General features: G+C 39.3%; 1 protein-coding gene across 3 annotated transcripts in view; it reads right to left on the bottom strand.

Annotated features, from left to right (window-relative positions):
• Window positions 1–6,065: 6,065 nt before the first annotated feature.
• Window positions 6,066–21,365, bottom strand: part of LOC131472173 (zinc finger protein 391-like) — a 32,750-nt gene continuing 17,450 nt past the window's right edge. The window contains exons 1-3 of one of the 3 annotated variants that reach the window (XM_058649080.1): window positions 16,342–16,672; window positions 13,665–13,958; window positions 6,066–8,297 (exon numbers count right to left, since the gene is read on the bottom strand). In XM_058649080.1, the coding sequence (XP_058505063.1) occupies window positions 7,255–8,297; window positions 13,665–13,958; window positions 16,342–16,513 (1,509 nt within the window). In that variant the 5' untranslated portion in view covers window positions 16,514–16,672 and the 3' untranslated portion in view covers window positions 6,066–7,254. Of the gene's footprint in view, window positions 8,298–13,664; window positions 13,959–16,341; window positions 16,673–21,365 lie in introns of those variants that run through there. The other 2 variants (XM_058649078.1, XM_058649079.1) reach the window with 2 other exon arrangements.

Raw genomic sequence — 21,365 nt, 5'->3', positions numbered from 1 at the left:
AAATGATGCTGGAATGTGAAAGCATCAAAGAACTGAATGAAATCTTTCATGTTCTATCAAACTGAAAGTTTTTTTGTGTTGTACCAAAGACAAACCTTGACTGAAACACTTTCCATGTGTTGTACAGGTTTATAGCTTCTTGCCTATGTGAGTTCTTTCATGGACTGTCAAATTCGCCTTTCGACTATAACACTTTCCACATGTTTTACAGGAATGTGGCTTCTCACCAGTGTGAGTTCTTTCATGTTCTATCAAAACCCCCCTCTGAATGAAAATTTTTCCACATATTCTACAGGAATGTAGCTTCATGCCAGTGTGAATTCTTTCATGTTCTACCAAACTCCCCCTCTGAATAAAACACTTTCCACATGTTTTACAGGAATATGGCTTTTCACCAGAGTGAATTCTTTCATGGACTATCAAATGCGATCTTTGAATAAAACACTTTCCACACATTTTACAGGAATGTGGCCTCTCATCTGTGTGAATTTTTTCATGTCTTATCAAATGAGAACTTTGACCAAAACTCCTTCCACATGATTTACAGGAATAGGGCTTCTCACCAGAGTGAATTCTTTCATGGATTATTAAATTCCCCCTCTGGATAAAACGCTTGCCACATGTTTTACAGGAATATGGCCTCTCACCAGAGTGAATTCTTCCATGGACTATCAAGTCCCCCCTCTGGATAAAACGCTTGCCACATGTTTTACAGGAATATGGCCTCTCACCAGAGTGAATTCTTCCATGGACTATCAAGTCCTTACTTGAACCAAAACACTTCCCACATGTTGTGCAAGAAAAAGGTTTCTCTCCTGTGTGGACTTTCATATGTATAATCAGTCGAGACTTATAAACAAAACTTTTTCCACAAGTTTCACATTTAAAAGACTTTTTACCTGTGTGAGTTTCAGACTCAATCTTTGATGTGTCACAGTTTTCTACTTTGTCCCTGTTACATCTCTCACTTCCATGAGACAAAGAGTCAACATGGTGATTTCCTGTCTGATCTTGACTCTGAGCTACAGGAGAGCTGTGAGAGAAGAGCTGGTGGTCACTTTCCTCTTTAACAGGAGTCAACAATAATGTATCAGCCTCCTGCTTCACTTCAAGATGTTCTCCCTCATGACTGGTGCAGATCGTCACCTGCTCCTCTTTACTCTGTTGTGACTCTGGTTCCTCTTGGTCCAGACTGGAGTCGCTCTCCTGGTTACAGAGCTGCTGCTCAGTGAGAACCTCCTCGTCTTTAGGGACATGCTGCTGTGGAAGCTCTACAGACAAAGACACAGTGATGTTACAACATTGCTGACAACAATTAAAAGATAAAACAATCACAACATAACAAAGCACAAGCAGTACTTTGTTTGTACTCCTGAGATATTATTATTTTCCATTTTTATTACCATGCTTTCCATCTATTCCCTGAACTTGCAGATACTAGAACCCGGGGCTTGATATACACAACTGATAATAAAATATTTTTTTCTTTTCTATACAAATCTGTTTTGTGAGACATTCAAGAAGGCTGTCAACCACCTTGAAATTCAAATTCAGATCAACATATATTGCAACACCATCTTCACCTTTGCTCTGCCCTTTGTTATGTATAAATTCATTCCCCTTTCGGTAGTAATCCAGATTTCAGAAACAGTGATTACATTAAACGGCTGTTGCAATGTGTGCAGATAATCCCTGATGCTGTTAAATTTTGTATTTAACTTCAGCCATTGAAGTAGATTAAAAGTAGTTTGTCCTTGCTATAATGTTACCATTGTATTGATTATTGTTGTAGTAATAGCATGTGTCGTTTATGGTGGAGAAGAATCAAAATTGATATCCTGTTCTATGTCCAATGTGCCGCTTTAACTGTCAGTTCCTGTTGTTCATGTTCCTGTATCCACTGTGTTACGTGTCCATTATCACTTAATGTAGGTTGAGCTCCATCACTGAGCATTATGTTTGTGTTTGTTCTGTTACATCTACTCAGTTCCAAGTCCAATCCAGTCTGTTTATTGTAATGAGAACACTCATTCCAGCTTTTCCTGCTCCTCTATCCTCCTCACCATCAGTACCATGATTTGAACGGGATTTGAACCGCATTTGAACCGAGGCCGCCTGCGGTGAGGACTGTGACCTCAACATGGGGCGGCAGCTCTAACAAGTGAGCTAAACGCTGCCCCAAACATCTGTGCCTTTGAGCATCCTTCCCTGTTTAAGGAGTGCAGCCCTGTGCTTCCTGTTAACAAATCTTAGTAGAAAAGCTGGCTTGTCATTGTTGTTTCTCCAAGGTAGCGGGTGGCAAGCTTCAACCTGGTTGTAGTCGTATACACTTTCTATCTTTCTTCTGCATATGGAGCACCTTCACCTCTTCAACCAGCGCCAAGACGTTTTTCTGCTGTGTCCTCCCAACTGAAACTTCTTATGAGAGGAAGTCAAGAGACATTTATATGTCATTGATCTTCTACCTGGCTCGGGTCAGGCCCTTTTTCTGTCCCATATTGCTCCACCTGAACCAGCATCAGCTGAATCAGCTGTTCATCGAAAAACATGTCATAACCAATTCAGAACTGTTCGGTCTAAACCTATGACTACATCTGCTCCTGGTCTCTCTCTCTCTCTCTCTCTTCTGTTTGTACTTCTTCCTCCACCCCTCCTCTATCCCCCATTTTCCCTTACACACCAACTGGCCGAGATACATTTTTGTATTTTTGTCTGGCTCTGTCAAAGATTTCTTGCTGTTAAAAGGGACTTCTGTGTCTAAATTAAGTTTAATTTAAAGAAAGCCAAGTTTATATTTTAAAGATAAGTTATATCAACAATGGAACTAATGTACGTCCACATGGATGTTGTGCAAAAACATGCAATACGGGGATTAGGTAAATTGGTGACTCTAAATTGATAATAGGTATGTCAAGGGTGTACTCTGCCTATTGCCCTATGTCAGCTGAGATAATGGATGGGTCTTTCATTCCTTTCTTAATCATATCTAATCATGGTGAAAAACAAACAAATTTGGTTTGAGGAAAATCAAAGTAAAACAGAAGCCACATCCTGGCTGTACATACCTGTCCTCTGTAACTTTACTACAGGGCCCCACTTCATATGTAGTCTGTGCTGAAGATCCACATCTTCCTCATTTCTTCCTGGTTCCATGTGGTCACTTTCCTCATTTTCAGGAGTCAACATTAATGTGTCAGCCTCCTGCTTCACTTCAAGCTGTTCTCCCTCATGACTGGTGCAGATTTCCTCCTGCTCCTCTTTAATCTGTAGTGACTCTGGTTCCTCTTGGTCCAGACTGGAGTTCCTCTCCTGGTTCCAGAGCTGCTGCTCAGTGAGAACCTCCTCCTCTTGACAGACATGCTGCTGTGGAAGCTCTACACACACAAAGGAATAGATTACAATTGACATTGAAGTACATTTAGAAGGAAGTTAGCTTAAGATTGGATAGTTATTGGTAAATTCATAACAACTGCAAAATGGAACCTATTAAAAAAGGTTAATTCAGTCACTCCTTACTCAAATCCAGATGGAATTGAACTAAATTTGGTCAACCTACCAAACCCTTCATTTAAATTACCATTATAGTCCAGCAGGTGGAGAATGTGAGCTCCTTGGACCAGTGTGACCTTCAAAAATCATTTTAAGTTTACAAAGTTTAGAGAATTTAGAAAATACATACTTCATACTCAGTTTAAAAATTGTGTCATGGTTTAAGACAAAGTTCTCCAAGGTAGTTGAAGGTTAAACTGTAAATGATCACTGTGCAAAGCTAAACATCTAAAGTTATTATTTTGTCCCTTTTGGTAAACATCTATAAGACAGTGTTTAAGCATCTGCTTACTTCCTCTAGAGTCAACACTTTACATTTAGCTTCTATTGTTCCATGTACTTCAGTCTACTGTTGTGAATGTTAACTTTATATTTTTGTATTTTTTATGTTTAGTCAAAACCTTGTGGTTACAAAACAGGTCAAAGCATATTTTCAACTAAACTAAACTATGTGTTATATTATTTAGGTAAAACAACTGATTATATTGGTATGTGTATGAAAACACGTTGTAATTAGTGCATTATGAGTCACATTAACTTGTTAGTATTTAAAAGGACCATTGTGGTTTTACCTATTCGCTTTAACTTTACTCGAGGTTTGCAAACGATCTCCAACAGTTTGCGCTGACGATCCAACTCTTCCTCGTACTCTACGACGGTTCTTTCTACGTGTCTGAATATTTCTTCAGCAGCAACAGTTAGACGCTCGGTGATTAAATCTCTGAAACACTGAAGTGAAGACATCGCTGCTTCGCTAACAACAGGAATATTTTACCTGCGACACATGAACACAACACCCTCTTCACGGTATTTACCGGGAGTACAGAGCTAACGCTGCTAGCTAACTGTTTGTTTACTTCCGCTTTGTGATGTCTACTTCCGCTGGGTTACCGCTGTGTCCAAGATGGGCCTGTAAAACAGGACACAGGACAATTGAAGACACGGACATATGATGTTTATATGATTTAAATCATTTATTTAATTCACCGATTCAATGTCATGGTTGTTAAATATCCCTTATGGCCAAAAAAAGACAAGTATGTGTCTGCAGTACCGGAGACCACAGTTTCGGGTGGCCATATTGGCAGACAACTACAGCGACACCTAACGACTTGGATGACCTGCGACGATATTAATTTACATCTAACTTTTTTATTAACGTATAATACTACGGAAGAGTTTTTGTGTGTTTCAAATCTAACGGGTCTGTAGTGTATTTCTGTATCTCTGGAAGTTCATTATGTAGTAAAAGTTTGTTCCACCCAATCACCATATTTAACTACTTCCGTTTAAATATTTATTCCAGAAAATAAAAGGTTTTGCTTTACGACTATTTTTAAATGATACAAGTGTCATCTTGTATCAAATTCTGCTTAGGGCCCCCTAAAGGCTCGGGCCGACACTTTGGAAAGACAATAAGTGAGGGCTGCCAAACGATTAAAAATTAAAATGTGATAATCATGAAGTAGCTGTAGATTAATTACGATTAATAAACATTTCTAAATATGACGGAAAAATGCATTCATGTTGTTGGAACAGGAAGGTAAATGACAGAAGGCAGATATGTACGTTTAAACATGTTTTTTTATTAATGACAAATACAAATGACGTGATTACTAACAAACTGCACTTGCACACACTTAAATGTGGCCATTATTACCTATTCATCTTTCTGAGTGTAAAGGCCTTTCACACCAACAAGTGTTGTCGATCTGCCGAGTGGATCGCTGGGTTGTGTTTGAACCCCCTTCTTTTTATGCAACAAGAAAAAACTATAAAACAAGCACAACATACTTTTCATCAATGTTTGCTCCGAGCTGCTTTCTCTGCTGAAGCAGAGTGTGTGTGTGTGTGTGTGTGTGGTGCTCTGGTTGCAAACATTTGTTAGTGTCAAGCAACGATGAGGAGACGTAGTGGGAGGAATTGCAGGCAGTGTTGGAAACATTACTTAGTTACAGTTACTAGTGACTTCTCCCAAAAAGTAACTTACTGAGTTACAAATGATAAAAGTAAAGTTACTGAGGAAAATAACTATTGCGTTACCTTCAAGTACATTTTAAGTGCTCAAAGAATTGGACCCCACCTCCCCCCCCTTTAACAGAGCTTAAAATGTTCAATTATTTAGGTAAATCTGAATATTATAATGAAATGGACACTTAATACAATATATTATTAACAGGAACAGTGTACACAAACCTAAACTTGTGTTTTGCTTGACAGCGACGTGGATAAGCACTTTTGCCCAGAACATAATGTGCATTTGACGTATATATTATTTCCTTTTAAGTAGTGAAAGGTATTGGCTATACTTGCAGTTAAAGAAGGCTGCTTTAGGATTTACCACGCTGGCCATTCCTGTTGTTGATCGTTTAGTCACTTGTGTGATTTATGTGCACGACTATGCTTGTTTTCGTCTGTGTCAACCAGGGGCTGAACAAGCTTTTCAGGGTGGGGGGAGGATGTGGTTCGTGGAGGCGGAAGGGGGGAAGCACCTACAAATAAAGATAATTGAGAAGCATGTTATTACATGTTTTTATTTGAATTCATTTATACATACTCATCAACTTTGCCAACCCAGTAACGTTGGGTTGTTTTCATATTTTTTTACCAAACAATAAAAACGATGAATACAATGAGAGAAGGGTACAAAAGGAATGAAACACAAGATATAAAAAGCTTCCCATTTCAATGAGTGATACTTGAAAAGTAGAAAAACACACTCAGTATAAAATAAGATATACATCGATAAACTAACAGCAAATAAAAACAGGCATAAGAAATTGGGACAAACATGACTAATAAAAATTGTATTGGGTTTGAACCAATTTTCTCAACTATTTCACATAGATATTTAACAAAGCTTGTTGATATAATTATGTTATATTTTATAATCAATATTGACAACATCCAGCTTCCATATGTCCAAAAGTGACTGACAGTTATGGAAAAACTCTGGTGTGTGAACTATGAACCCAGCTAGTTCCCACCTCCTCAGCATGAGCATGGATGTATTATCAGCACTGGATAGAGCACCGCCCCCTCTGCCTTGAAGATAATTTTGTCATGGTGGCCACTCGTGGTACTGCAACAAAAAATACTCACGCGGCCCAAAAAGCAATTTTCACATTGACAACAATAGTATAAGAGAATCCTGTAAAAGTGTGCACGGGACATGCACACCTCAAGACATGTATAGATCTTTATATTGTATATTTTAAATTCATGGAGTTTCACATTTGTAAAACCTCCCTAAAGGCCATAAAAAGCCCAAAAAAAATTTATTTCACAGAGGGGGTTTTGTTGATTATATGGGCACTGGGAAATTGGAGAGGGAACAGGGTGGGAGGGTAGAGTAGGGTTTACTGGAAAACTAAACCTGGGTGCCACCTAGGTAACCATGGAAGTGTAAATTATTTTCACGTTACAGAGGCCAAGGGGGAGGAAATGATGCTGGAATGTAAAAGACTTAAGATGGATGAACTGCATGAATTCTTTCATGTTCTATCAAACTGAACTTATATCAAGAATCCTTTCCACATGTTTCACAGGAGAAAGGCTTCACTTCTGTGTGGTTTTATATGGATTGGCAAATTCTCCTTTCAAATAAAGCACTTACCACGTTTTACAGAAACATGGCTTCTGACTTAAATTAGGTTTTTTTATGTTCTACCAAAGACAAACCTTGACTGAACGCGTTGTACAGGTTTATGGCTTCTTGCCTGAGTGAGTTCTTTCATGGATTGTCAAACACAATTTTCGACTATAACCCTTTCCACATGTTTTACAGGAATATGGCTTCTCACCAGAGTGAATTCTTTCATGTCTTATCAAATCCTGCCTTTGCGTAAAACTCTTTCCACATGTTTTACAGAAATAGGGCTTCTCACCAGAGTGAATTCTTTCATGTATTATCACATGCGAACTTCTAAGAAAACGCTTTCCACATATTTTACAGGAATATGGCTTCTCACCAGAGTGAATTCTTTCATGGACTGTCAAACTCTGGCTTTGAATAAAACGCTTTCCACATATTTTACAGGAATATGGCCTCTCACCAGAGTGAATTCTTTCATGGACTGCCAAATTCTGGCTTAGAGCAAAATCCTTTCCACATGTTTTACAGGAATAGGGCTTCTCACCAGAGTGAATTCTTTCATGGCCTGCCAAACTCTGCTTGAGAGCAAAACTCCTTCCACATGTTTTACAGGAATATGGCCTTTCACCGGAGTGAATTCTTTCATGGACTATCAAGTCCTTACGCGAAATAAAACGCGATCCACATGTTGTGCAAGAAAATGGTTTCTCTCCTGCGTGGACTTTCATGTGTATAATCAGTCGAGACTTATAAACAAACCTTTTTCCACAAGTGTCACATTTAAAAGACTTTTTACCTGTGTAAGTTTCAGACTCTATCTTTGAAGTGTCACAGTTTTCTACTTTGGTAATGCATGGCCTTGACTCTGCATGACTATTAGACAAAGAGTCAACATGGTGACTTCCTGTCTGATCTTGACTCTGAGCTACAGGAGAGCTGTGAGAGAGGAGCTGGTGGTCACTGTCTGGTTCTGGTTCCATGTGGTCACTTTCCTCTTTAACAGGAGTCAACAATAATGTATCAGCCTCCTGCTCCTCTGTACTCTGTAGTGACTCTGGTTCCTCTTGGTCCAGACTGGAGTTCCTCTCCTGGTTCCATTGCTGCTGCTCAGTGAGAACCTCCTCCTCTTTAGGGACATGCTGCTGTGGAAGCTCTACAGACAAAGACACAGTGATGTTGCAACATTGCTGACAACAATACAAAGATAAAACAATCACAACATAAAAAGGAGTAAATTGCTTCAAATAGGTCTTAATAGATCAGTGTGTGTCTTTACTTTCTTTCCTCTCTCTCATCTTAATCTTTCATCTTTCAGGATCCAGACTCAGTTCCTATGTTTTTATTATTGTCACAAGCAGTAGTTTGTTTCTATTTGTATATTAACCAGGGGATGAGGGGAGGAAAACAAAACAAAATATTTCCCAGGAAAAAGGAAACTGTTAACCCAAACTGAGAACACCGGTCAAAAACTAAATTCCACTGATGGAATAATGATGGATAACCACCAAAGCGACGCCACTCTAGGGAGAAACAGGCCACAGGAAAATAACTGACAAGAAAAACAAACTACAAGCACCACCACACCTTGAGGGGGAGAAACTAACAATCATTAATAAAACCTCTTTTCCACCGAAAACCGTACACATTTGGCGACAAATAATACAGCCACCAACACTATAAATTGACTTAGACAAAAATATCATTTTAGTCATGTTCGTGGCTCAGTAGTAGAATTGTTGCCCATTTGTGCTCACACCGATTATTATTGTCATTACTTTAATGCAATATTCAAAGTTGATATCAGTATACATTTTTATCAACAATCTCTGCTGCTGCTTGACATTGTAGTACTGCTTGATCATAACCAATTCAGAACTGTTCGTTCTAAATTTATGACTATATCTGCTCCTGGTCTCTCTCTCTCTCTCTCTCTCTTCTGTTTGTGCTTCTCCTTCCTCTCTGTCCTCCACCCCTCTTGTGTCCACCATTTTTCCTTACACACCAACCGGCCGAGACACATACTTGTATTTTGTATTGTCTGGCTCCGCCAAAGATTTCTTGCTGTTAAAAAGGGAGTTCTGACGTCCGGTGGGAACATCATCAAGATGGCCGCATAGCGAGAGAGCTCCCGATTGAGTCAGAGTAATTAGAGAAATTCCCCATACAAACGATATAAATCATTCCACGAAAACAACGATAAGACAGGGGATATAATCCATAACTCCACTAACTAAGAAATAAACGACGTCCGAAGACAGGTGGGTGAGAAAGTCGGGACGTAGCAACATTAGCAGCGAATAGGCTTAAACTGGTAAATAACGCGGGGAGGTACGGAGAAATGGCCGACTTGGAACTGATTCTCAGTGAACTAAGAGGGTTTCGCCAAGAGAATAAAGTACAATTGGAGACAATAAAAGAAGAAATTGGGGAGGTGAATACCAGACTGGACGAAGCGGAAGGGCGAATTGAGAAAGCAGAAGAGAGGATACAAAATACAGAGGAAGTTATCACGGCTATGCTAAAGCTGCACACCAAGCTGGAGGACAAGCTGCTGGATCTGGAAAGTCGCTCCAGACGCGAGAACATAAGGATATACGGGGTGCCGGAGGGGTCCGAGAAGGAATCAGCATCGATGGTCTCATTTGTGGAAAATTTACTCCGTGAGGGTCTCGAACTAACTGAAGACATGCCGACCTGCAGATTGAAAGGGCTCATCGGTCCGTGGGACCGCAGCCACCGGTGGATGCGCCGCCACGCTCCATCAGAATTAAGTTTTTAAGTTTTAAAACCAAGGAAACATTACTACGCAAAGCATGGCAAAAGAAGGGGTTCACCTGGCAAGAAAACCACATAAACCTGGACCACGACTATCCACCTCTAATACTTATAGAGAATATACAGAGATACGCAAAGTGTTGAAGGAAAACAAAGTTCAGTTCCAGACTCTCTTCCCTGCCAGGCTGCGTGTGAGACATGGCGACGGAACCAGAACCTACGATACTATAGAGGAGGCATCAGAGGACCTGCTAAGAAGAGGCTACACCGTGACAACCACCAGACCTCCGGAGACGCTTATTGAGCAGGTGCAACGACTGTCCTGGAGGAGAGTGGACAGGCGAGCGATGAAGGGCACAACCGGGCGGGATTCTAACTACAAGGAAAAGCTTCGAGCCTTCAGAAGACCATCACCGGCCCCCTCCGGGACATAAAGGATTTAACCCACAGTTCGAGGACGGCGGAGTCAAGTATGAAATTGGTGGAGATCCACTATTGAATAGACTGGCTCTTTCGGGGTCCTTGGATTTTTTGTTTTCCGTTTTTTCTCTCTTCCTTTTTCCTGTATGCGACTGTCGCAGGTAAGGGCCTCTCCCTCCAAACTGAGGAGGGAGACTTTTCCCTTCGAGCTACCTTGGAAGGCTCAACAGGGTCAGGTTAATAGACCCCTATATAGGGAGTCACACGGACAAATTGTGTTTAGTGGGATGTTTATCAATATGTTAGTTGTTCATTCCCTGCCGGTTCTTGCAGGGAGGGGGAAGCGCACCAGGTTTTTCAGTGAGATGATGGGGGAATCGCATAGATGCAAAACAGGTCTTTAAAAATAGCATCATTTAATATAAATGGAGTACTCAATCCAGTTAAGAGAGGGAAGATCTTTTCAAAATTAAAGAAAGATAAAATTCAAGTGGCTTTCTTACAGGAGTCACACCTCAATGACTCTGAACATGCTAAATTGAATAAATCAGGATTTAAACATGTTTTCTTTTCTTCCCATGGGTCGGGGAAGCGGAGAGGGGTGGCGACTCTGATATCTAGTGCTGTAAACTACGAACACATATCAGAACTCAAAGATAATGAAGGCAGATTTGTTATGGTTATAGGTAAAATAGAAGGAATAGTGATAAGTCTCCTTAACGTGTATGTTCCTCCGGGTAGTGGCTGTTTTTTTTACAATCATATAGTTGATCTAATGACAACAAAAAGTCAAGGGATTTTAATATGTGGAGGAGATTTTAACATCCGATTAAATCCGAAAGTTGACTCATCACACGGGAAATCTGACGCAAACGCCAATAGCAGAAGATTAAACACTTGGTTGCATGAAGTGGGGATTGTGGACGTATGGAGAGAGTTAAACCCGACAAGCCGAGACTATTCCCATTACTCACACACTCACAACGTCTACTCACGAATCGATTACTTTTTCATGCTTAAAGGAGATATTTTTATGGTGGATAATTGTGAAATAGGACCCAGTACCATTTCGGACCATGGTCCCGTTTATATGTCACTCCATCTGAATAATAATAATAATAAGAAGTCCACTCTCTGGAGACTGAACTCAAACATTCTGAATAACCCAATTATTAAGGATAAGTTGATAGGTGAAATTCAGTTGTATTTGGAGAATAACGATAATGATGAAGTGACTCCACCTATCCCTCTGGGATGCTTTAAAAGCGGTGATTAGGGGTAAAATAATAGCCATCTGCTCATATGAGAAGAAAATTAAGGAACAAAAACTTAAAAACTTAGAAGAGGACTTGAAGAGATTACAGAAAGAACATGCAAAGTCTCTCAAAACTGACGACAAATGTAAGATTAAAAAACTAAAAAAGGAAATAGATGAGATAATTACTCAGGAAATTCAAAAAAAGCTTCTCTTTACAAAGCAACAATACCATGAGGTGGGTGGAAAAATCACTGAAACTACAGGAATATTATCTTGCAGCCCAAATGAGACCTTTAGTTTGTCTGTGTTCACCAACATACTCTGCAGCATGGAAGGAAATAGAAGGCACGGTAATAAAGGGAATCCCAATAACAGCCCTACTATGTGATAACAGACTACAAGTAGAACAGGAAATTCCAGAAGACTCTATAACTGGCAGCTTTCTGAAACCATGCCAGGAAATAGTAAAAATGTGTAGATTGGGAGAAGCATCTAAAATGATGAGGTGGTGTGCCTATGATTCAGACTTTGCACCAAATAGAATTGATGCCAGATTTAAGATATGGATCTCAAAAGGTTTAACTACCTATTATTCATTTGTCCACAAAGGGACATTTCGGAGTTTTGAAGACCTACAGAAGGATCATGGACTAGGAAGGGATGATTTCTTTAGATATCTACAAGTGAGACATTATTTTAACAAAAATCTTAAAGAGGTGTTGGGAAGAGGTGAGTCAGGGCTCATGGAGGTATTTTTATCATTAACTAAACCCAGATCAGGCAACAAAATTATCTCCAAGTTATATAATGCCATACAATTAGCTAAACAAGAAAATACAGATTACATTAAAAAGAAATGGGAAAAAGAAGTAAATGTAACGATCACACAGGAGAGCTGGGAGAATATATGCCAGCTACAATGGGTTTCGACCGGGTCAAACACGTGGCGGGAGTTCTGCTGGAAAAACACCACAAGATTTTTTATTACACCTATTCAGAGAAGACATCAGGGCAATGGGGGCGCTTGTTGGAGACACTGAGGGTCGAATGGAGCTAATCATTTTCATATTTTTTGGGACTGTCAGGTAATAAGATCTCACTGGATAGAGATCCACAAACATATTAAAAATGTATTTAATGTAAATATTCCGTTTAAATGTGAAACTATGTATTTGGGTGATCTGTTGTTGGAAACATGGAACAACAGAGACAAAAAATTGTTGGCTATACTGTTGGCAGCCAGTAAGAAATCCGTTACGAGGAAATGGTTAAAAGTAGAACCACCCACCATTGATGATTGGATTGAAATTGTCTATGGGATTTATATTATGGAGAAGATTTTTCTCTCAAAGTTGAAAAAGACAAATTTTATAAGATGTGGTCCAAATGGACTGAGTATGTGAAACCAATCAGATCTGATTTCATTTGACTGTATTTGTGCTTTGTGTGAAATTGACCTTTTTTTAAGTGATGTTTTGTTTCTTTGAGATGGTGCGCTCCCCAGTTTTGTTTTGTAAGTTTATTGTTCTCAATTAGATAAGTAGTGGTCCGTAAAAGTAAATTCCAGAAGGGCAATATGGACAAAATCATCAGGATTTTCTGAATCCATCCTTTCCTTTGACCTTGAATGACTATAGCTGGATTTTTTGTATGTGATGGAAACTTGCCTTTCTGAATAAAAAGATAATTTAAAAAAAAAAAAAAGGGGAGTTCTGTGTCTAAATTAAGTTTAAAAAAAAAAGAGCCAAGTTTATATTTTGAAGATGAATTAGATCAACAATGGGACTAATGTACGTCCACATGGATGTTGTGCATACAATACGGGGATGAGCTAATTTGGTGACTCTAAATTGACAATAGGTATGAATGTGAGAGTGAATGGTTGTTTGTCTCCGTGTGTGGCCCTGCGATGGACTGGCAAACTACTGCCTACTGCCCTATGTCAGCTGAGATAATGGGTGGATCTTTCATTCCTTTCTTAATCATATCTAATCATGGTGAAAAACAAACACATTTGATTTGAGGAAGATCAAAGTAAAACAGAAGCCACATCCTGGCTGTACATACCTGTCCTCTGTAACCTGACTACAGGGCCCCACTTCATAAAGACTCTGTGATGAAGATTTCTTCCTGGTTCCATGTGGTCACTTTCCTCATTTTCAGGAGTCAACAATAACGTATCAGTCTCTTGCTTCACTTCAAGCTGTTCTCCCTCATGACTGGTGCAGATTTCCGCCTGCTCCTCTTTAATCTGTAGTGACTCTGGTTCCTCTTGGTCCAGACTGGAGTTCCTCTCCTGGTTCCAGAGCTGCTGCTCAGTGAGAACCTCCTCCTCTTTACGGACATGCTGCTGTGGAAGCTCTAAAGACACAAAGGAATAGATTACAATTGACATTGAAGTACATTTAGAAGGAAGCTAGCTTAAGATTGGAAAGTTATTGGTAAATTTATAACAACTGCAAAATGGAACCTATTAAAAAAGGTTAATTCAGTCAACTCCTTACTCAAATTCAGATGGAGTTGAACTAAATTTGGTCAACCTACCAAACCCTTCGTTTAAATTGCCGTTATAGTCCAGCAGGTGGGACATGTGAGCTCCATGGACTCATGTGACCTAACTTTTCAAAGTTGAGAAAATTATGAAATTCCATACTACATACTTAACCATTGTGTCATTGTTCAAGACAAAGTTCTCCAAGGTGGTTGAAGGTTACACTGTGAATGTTCACTGTGCAAAGCTAAACATCTAAAGTTTATATTTTGTCCCTGTTGGTAAACATCTATAAGACAGTGTTTAAGCATCTGCTTATTTCCTCTGCAGTCAACACTTTACATTTAACTTCTACTGTTCCATGTATTTCAGTCTACTGTTCTTCTTTTGGCCTCAGATAATGGTCTAGTTTCTTTACTTGTCCTGTTAGATCTTAGTGCTGCATTTGACACCATTCATCATAATATTCTACTGCAGAGATTGGAGCAGACTCTTGGTATCACAGGTGCTGCCCTCTGCTGGTTTAAATCATACTTATCTGATAGATTCCAGTTTGTTCATATCAATGATAAAGCCTCATTACAAACACAATTGTGGAGTTCCACAAGGCTCAGTGCTTGGGCCTATACTTTTTACCTTATATATGCTTCCTCTAGGGAACATTATTAGAAAGCACAACATACACTTTCATTGTTATGCAGATGACACACAGCTATATTTATCAATGAGGCCAGATGAAAAAAATCAGGTTGTTCAACTCCAGGAATGTCTCAGAGACATTAAATCCTGGATGATGTGTGACTTTCTACTTTTAAACTCAGAAAAAACTGAGGTCATTATACTCGGCCCTAAACACCTCAGAGAAAAACTTTCCGATCACATTGTCACTTTAGATAACATCACCCTGGCTTCCAGTTCCACTGTGAGCAATCTTGGAGTTACTTTTGACCAGGAAATGTCATTTGATTCTCATATAAAACCAATTTCCAGAACAGCCTTCTTCCACCTGCGGAACATTATGAAAATTAGAAACATTCTGTCTTTACAGGATGCTGAAAACCTAGTTCATGCTTTTGTTACATCTAGATTAGATTACTGTAACTCCTTATTATCAGGATGTTCCAACAAGTGTGTTAGAACCCTTCAGTTAATTCAAAGTTCTGACAGGAACTAGAAAGAGAGACCACATAACTCCAGTGTTAGCTTCTCTATACTGGCTCCCCGTACAGTTTAGAACTCAATTTAAAATCCTCCTCCTCACGTACAAAGCACTTAATGGTCAGGCCCCTTCATACCCGAAGGTCCTAGTCTTACCCTATCACCCTAATAGACCACTTAGGTCACAAAATACAGGTTTACTTGTGGTTCCCAGAGTGTGTAAGAGTAGAATGGGAGGCAGAGCCTTCAGTTAGCATTTTCCTGTGGTGTACGCACATTCACTCTCTCACACTCAGGATATGATTATGACTTTTTATATGTCATTAACCTTGTCTCTTTCTCTCCCGAGTTAGTGTCTTTCCTTCCTTCCCTCTCTCTCTCTCTGTCTGTCTGTATTCTCATCATGCAGGTTGCGGGATCAAGATCAAGTTTTCGAGGCTACCCACATCATCACCATTATTATTGTGCCATAATTAAAAAATCGATATCATTACCTGTATAAACTTGTAACCTGATACAGTTGTTGTGTATCTGCTCCTGGTCTCTCTCTCTCTTCTGTCTCTACCTCATCTCCCTCTTGTCCTTTCTCTCCCCCCTTTCTGTCCCCCACCTCTCCGCTGTCCCCCATTTTTTCCTTTCACCCAACCGGTCGAGGCAGGTGACTGCACATCTCTGAGCCTGGTTCTGTCAGAGATTTCTTCCTGTTAAGAGGGAGTTTTTTTCTCTCCACTGATGCCTAGTGCTTGCTCATTGTGTGAACTGTTGGGGTTCTCTGCTCTCCTTGATGTTGTCTATGTACAGTGCCTTGAGATAATGTATGTTATGATTTGGCGCTGTACAAATAAAATTAAATTGAATGTTAACTTTACATTTTGTCTCTTTAGTCAAAACCTCGTGGATACAAAATCAGTCAAAGCTTATTTTCTACAAAACTAAACACTGTGTTCTATTATTTAAGTAAAACGACTGATTATATTGGTATGTGTATGAAAACACGTTGTAATTAGTGCATTATGAGTCACATTCACTTGTTACTAACACCATGATTACTAACAAGTTGTTAGTGTTTAAAAAGACCATTGTGGTTTTACAAACCTATTCGCTGTAACTTTACTCGAGGTTTGCAAACGATCTCCAACAGTTTGCGCTGACGATCCAACTCTTCCTCATACTCTACGACGGTTCTTTCGACGTGTCTGAATATTTCTTCAGCAGCAACAGTTAGACGCTCGGTGATTAAATCCCTGAAACACTGAAGTGAAGACATCGTTGCTTCGCTAACAACAGAATATTTTACCTGCGACACATGAACACAACACCCTCTTCACGCTTTTTATGTCCGCATGCAGAGTGCGGAGCTAACGCTGCTAGCTCTTTGTTGTTTACTTCCGCTTTGTGATGTCTACTTCCGCTGGGTTACCGCTGTGTCCAAGATGGGCCTGTAAAACAGGACACAGGACAATTGGAGACACGGACATATGATGTTTATATGATTTAAATCATTTATTTAATTCACCGATTCAATTTCATGGTTGTTAAATATCCCTTATGGCCAAAGAAGACAAGTATGTGTCTGCAGTACCGGAGACCACAGTTTCAGGTGGCCATATTGGCAGACAACTACAGCGACACCTAACGACTTGGACTAATCTAACTTTTTTATTAACGTATACTATTACGGAAGAGTTTTTGGGGTCTGTAGTGTATTTCTGTATCTCTGGAAGTTCATTATGTAGTAAAAGGTTGTTCCACCCAATCACCATATTTAACTACTTCAGTTTAAATATTTATTCCAGCAAATAAAAAGTTTTGCTTTACGACTATTTTTAAATGATACAAGTGTCATCTTGTATCAAATTCTGCTTAGGGCCCCCTAAAAGCTCGGGCCGACACTGTGGAAAGACAATAAGTGAGGGCTGCCAAACGATTAAAAATTTGAATGTGATAATCATGAAGTAGCTGTAGATTAATTACGATTAATCAACATTTCTAAATATGACAGAAAAATGCATTCATGTTGTTGGAACAGGAAGGTAAATGACAGAAAGCAGATATGTACGTTTAAACATGTTTTTTTATTCATGACAAATACAAATGACGTGATTACTAACAAACTGCACTTGCACACACTTAAATGTGGCCATTGTTACCTATTCATCTTTCTGAGTGTAAAGGCCTTTCACACCAACGAGTGTTGTCAATCTGCCGAGTGGATCGCTGGGTTGTGTTTGCTTCCCCAAAACCCCTTCTTTTAATGCAACAAGAAAAAACTATAAAACAAGCACAACATACTTTTCATCAATGTTTGCTCCGAGCTGCTGTGTGTGTGTGTGTGTGCTGCTCTGGTTGCAAACGTTTGTTAGTGTCAAGCAACGATGAGGAGACGTAGTGGGAGGAATTGCAGGCAGTGTTGGAAATATTACTTAGTTACGGTTACTAGTGACTTCTCCCAAAAAGTAACTTACTGAGTTACAAATGATACACGTAAAGTTACTGAGGAAAATTACTATGGCGTTACCTTCAAGTACATTTTAAGTGCTCAAAGAATTGGACCCCACCTCCACCCCCTCTTTAACAGAGCTTAAAATGTTCAATTATTTAGGTAAATCTGAATATTATAATGAAATGGACAGTTAATACAATATATTACTAAAAGGAACACAAACCAAAACTTGTGTTTTGCTTGACAGCGACGTGGATAAGCACTTTTGCCAAGGACATAATGTGCATTTGATGTATATATTATTTCCTTTTAAGTAGTGTATTGGCTATACTTGCAGTTAAAGAAGGCTCCTTTAGGATTTACCACGCTGGCCATTCCTGTTTTTGATCGTTTAGTCACTTGTGTGATTTATGTGCACGACTACGCTTGTTTTCGTCTGTGTCAACCAGGGGCTTAACAAGCTTTTCAGGGTGGGGGGAGGATGTGGTTCGTGGAGGCGGAAGGGGAGGGAAGCACCTACAAATAGAGATAATTGAGAAGCATGTTATGACATGTTTTTATTTGAATTCATTTATACAAACTCATCAACTTTGCCAACCCAGTAACGTTGGGTTGTTTTCATATTTTTTGACCAAACAATAAAAATGATGAATACAATGACAGAAGGGTACAAAAGGAATGAAACACAAGATATAAAAAACTTCCCATTTCAATGAGTGATACTTGAAAAGTAGAAAAACACACTCAGTATAAAATAAGATATACATCGACAAACTAACAGGAAATAAAAACGGGCATTAAAAATTGGGACAAACATGACTAATAAAAATTGTATGGGGTTTGAACAATTTTCTCAACTATTTCACATAGATATTTAACAAAGCTTGTTGATATAATTAAGTTATATTTTATAATCAGTATTGACAACATCCAGCTTCCATATGTCCAAAAGTGACTGACAGTTAAGGAAAAACTCAGTGTGTGAACTATGAACCCAGCTAGTTCCCACCTCCTCAGCATGAGCATGGATGTACTATCAGCACTGGATAGAGCACCGCCCCCTTTGCCTTGAAGATAATTTTGTCATGGTGGCCACTCGTGATACTGCAACAAAAAATACTCATGCGGCCCAAAAAGCAATTTTCACATTGACCACAATAGTATAAGAGAATCCTGTAAAAGTGTTCACGGGACACCTCGAGACATGTATAATTCTTTATATTCTATATTTTAAATTCATGGAGTTTCACATTTTTAAAACCTTCCTAAAGGCCATAAAAAGCCCAAAAAAATCTTATTTCACAGAGGGGGTTTTATTGATTATATGGGCACCGGGAAATTGGAGAGGGAACAGGGTGGGAGGGTAGAGTAGGGTTTACTGGATAAATAAACCTGGGTGCCACCTAGGTAACCATGGAAGTGTAAACTATTTTCACATTACAGAGGCCAAGGGGGAGGAAATGATGCTGGAACGTAAAAGACTTAAGATGGATGAACTGCATGAATTCTTTCATGTTCTATCAAACTGAACTTATATCAAGAATCCTTTCCACACGTTTCACAGGAGAAAGGCTTCACTTCTCTAGTAGTAGTAGTAGTAGAATTGTTGCCCATTTGTGCTCACACCGATTATTATTGTCATTACTTTAATGCAATATTCAAAGTTGATATCAGTATACATTTTTATCAACAATCTCTGCTGCTGTTGCATGACATTGTAGTGCTGCTTGAAAAAAAAAACATGTCAAAACCAATTCAGAACTGTTCGTTCTAAATTTATGACTATATCAGCTCCTGGTCTCTCTCTCTCTCTCTCTCTCTCTCTTTACCCTATCACCCTAATAGACCACTTAGGTCACAAAATACAGGTTTACTTGTGGTTCCCAGAGTCTGTAAGAGTAGAATGGGAGGCAGAGCCTTCAGTTACCATTTTCCTGTGGTGTACGCACATTCACTCTCTCACACTCAGGATATGATTATGACTTTTTATATGTCATTAACCTTGTCTCTTTCTCTCCCTAGTTAGTGTCTTTCCTTCCTTCCCTCTCTCTCTCTCTGTCTGTATTCTCATCATGCAGGTTGCGGGATCAAGATCAAGTTTTCGAGGCTACCCACATCATCACCATTATTATTGTGCCATAATTAAAAAATCGATATCATTACCTGTATAAACTTGTAACCTGATACAGTTGTTGTGTATCTGCTCCTGGTCTCCCTCGCTCTCTTCTGTCTCTACCTCATCTCCCTCTTGTCCTTTCTCTCCCCCCTTTCTGTCCCCCACCTCTCCGCTGTCCCCCATTTTTTCCTTTCACCCAACCGGTCGAGGCAGGTGACTGCACATCTCTGAGCCTGGTTCTGTCAGAGATTTCTTCCTGTTAAGAGGGAGTTTTTTTCTCTTCACTGATGCCTAGTGCTTGCTCATTGTGTGAACTGTTGGAGTTATCTGCTCTCCTTGATGTTGTCTATGTACAGTGCCTTGAGATAATGTATGTTATGATTTGGCGCTATACAAATAAAATTGAATTGAATGTTAACTTTACATTTTTGTCTCTTTAGTCAAAACCTCGTGGATACAAAATCAGTCAAAGCTTATTTTCTACAAAACTAAACACTGTGTTCTATTATTTAAGTAAAACGACTGATTATATTGGTATGTGTATGAAAACACGTTGTAATTAGTGCATTATGAGTCACATTCACTTGTTACTAACACCATGATTACTAACAAGTTGTTAGTATTTAAAAAGACCATTGTGGTTTTACAAACCTATTCGCTGTAACTTTACTCGAGGTTGGCAAACGATCTCCAACAGTTTGCGCTGACGATCCAACTCTTCCTCGTACTCTACGACGGTTCTTTCGACGTGTCTGAATATTTCTTCAGCAGCAACAGTTAGACGCTCGGTGATTAAATCCCTGAAACACTGAAGTGAAGACATCGTTGCTTCGCTAACAACAGAATATTTTACCTGCGACACATGAACACAACACCCTCTTCACGCTTTTTATGTCCGCATGCAGAGTACGGAGCTAACGCTGTTAGCTCTTTGTTGTTTACTTCCGCTTTGTGATGTCTACTTCCGCTGGGTTACCGCTGTGTCCAAGATGGGCCTGTAAAACAGGACACAGGACAATTGGAGACACGGACATATGATGTTTATATGATTTAAATCATTTATTTAATTCACCGATTCAATTTCATGGTTGTTAAATATCCCTTATGGCCAAAAGAAGACAAGTATGTGTCTGCAGTACCGGAGACCACAGTTTCAGGTGGCCATATTGGCAGACAACTACAGCGACACCTAACGACTTGGACTAATCTAACTTTTTTATTAACGTATACTATTACGGAAGAGTTTTTGGGGTCTGTAGTGTATTTCTGTATCTCTGGAAGTTCATTATGTAGTAAAAGGTTGTTCCACCCAATCACCATATTTAACTACTTCAGTTTAAATATTTATTCCAGCAAATAAAAAGTTTTGCTTTACGACTATTTTTAAATGACACAAGTGTCATCTTGTATCAAATTCTGCTTAGGGCCCCCTAAAAGCTCGGGCCGACACTGTGGAAAGACAATAAGTGAGGGCTGCCAAACGATTAAAAATTTGAATGTGATAATCATGAAGTAGCTGTAGATTAATTACGATTAATCAACATTTCTAAATATGACAGA

This window comes from Solea solea, chromosome 14, assembly GCF_958295425.1.
Source record: "Solea solea chromosome 14, fSolSol10.1, whole genome shotgun sequence".
Classification (NCBI taxonomy): Eukaryota; Metazoa; Chordata; class Actinopteri; order Pleuronectiformes; family Soleidae; genus Solea; species Solea solea.
Note: the sequence above shows the minus strand (reverse complement) of the source record. Positions and strands in the feature narration are given on the sequence as shown.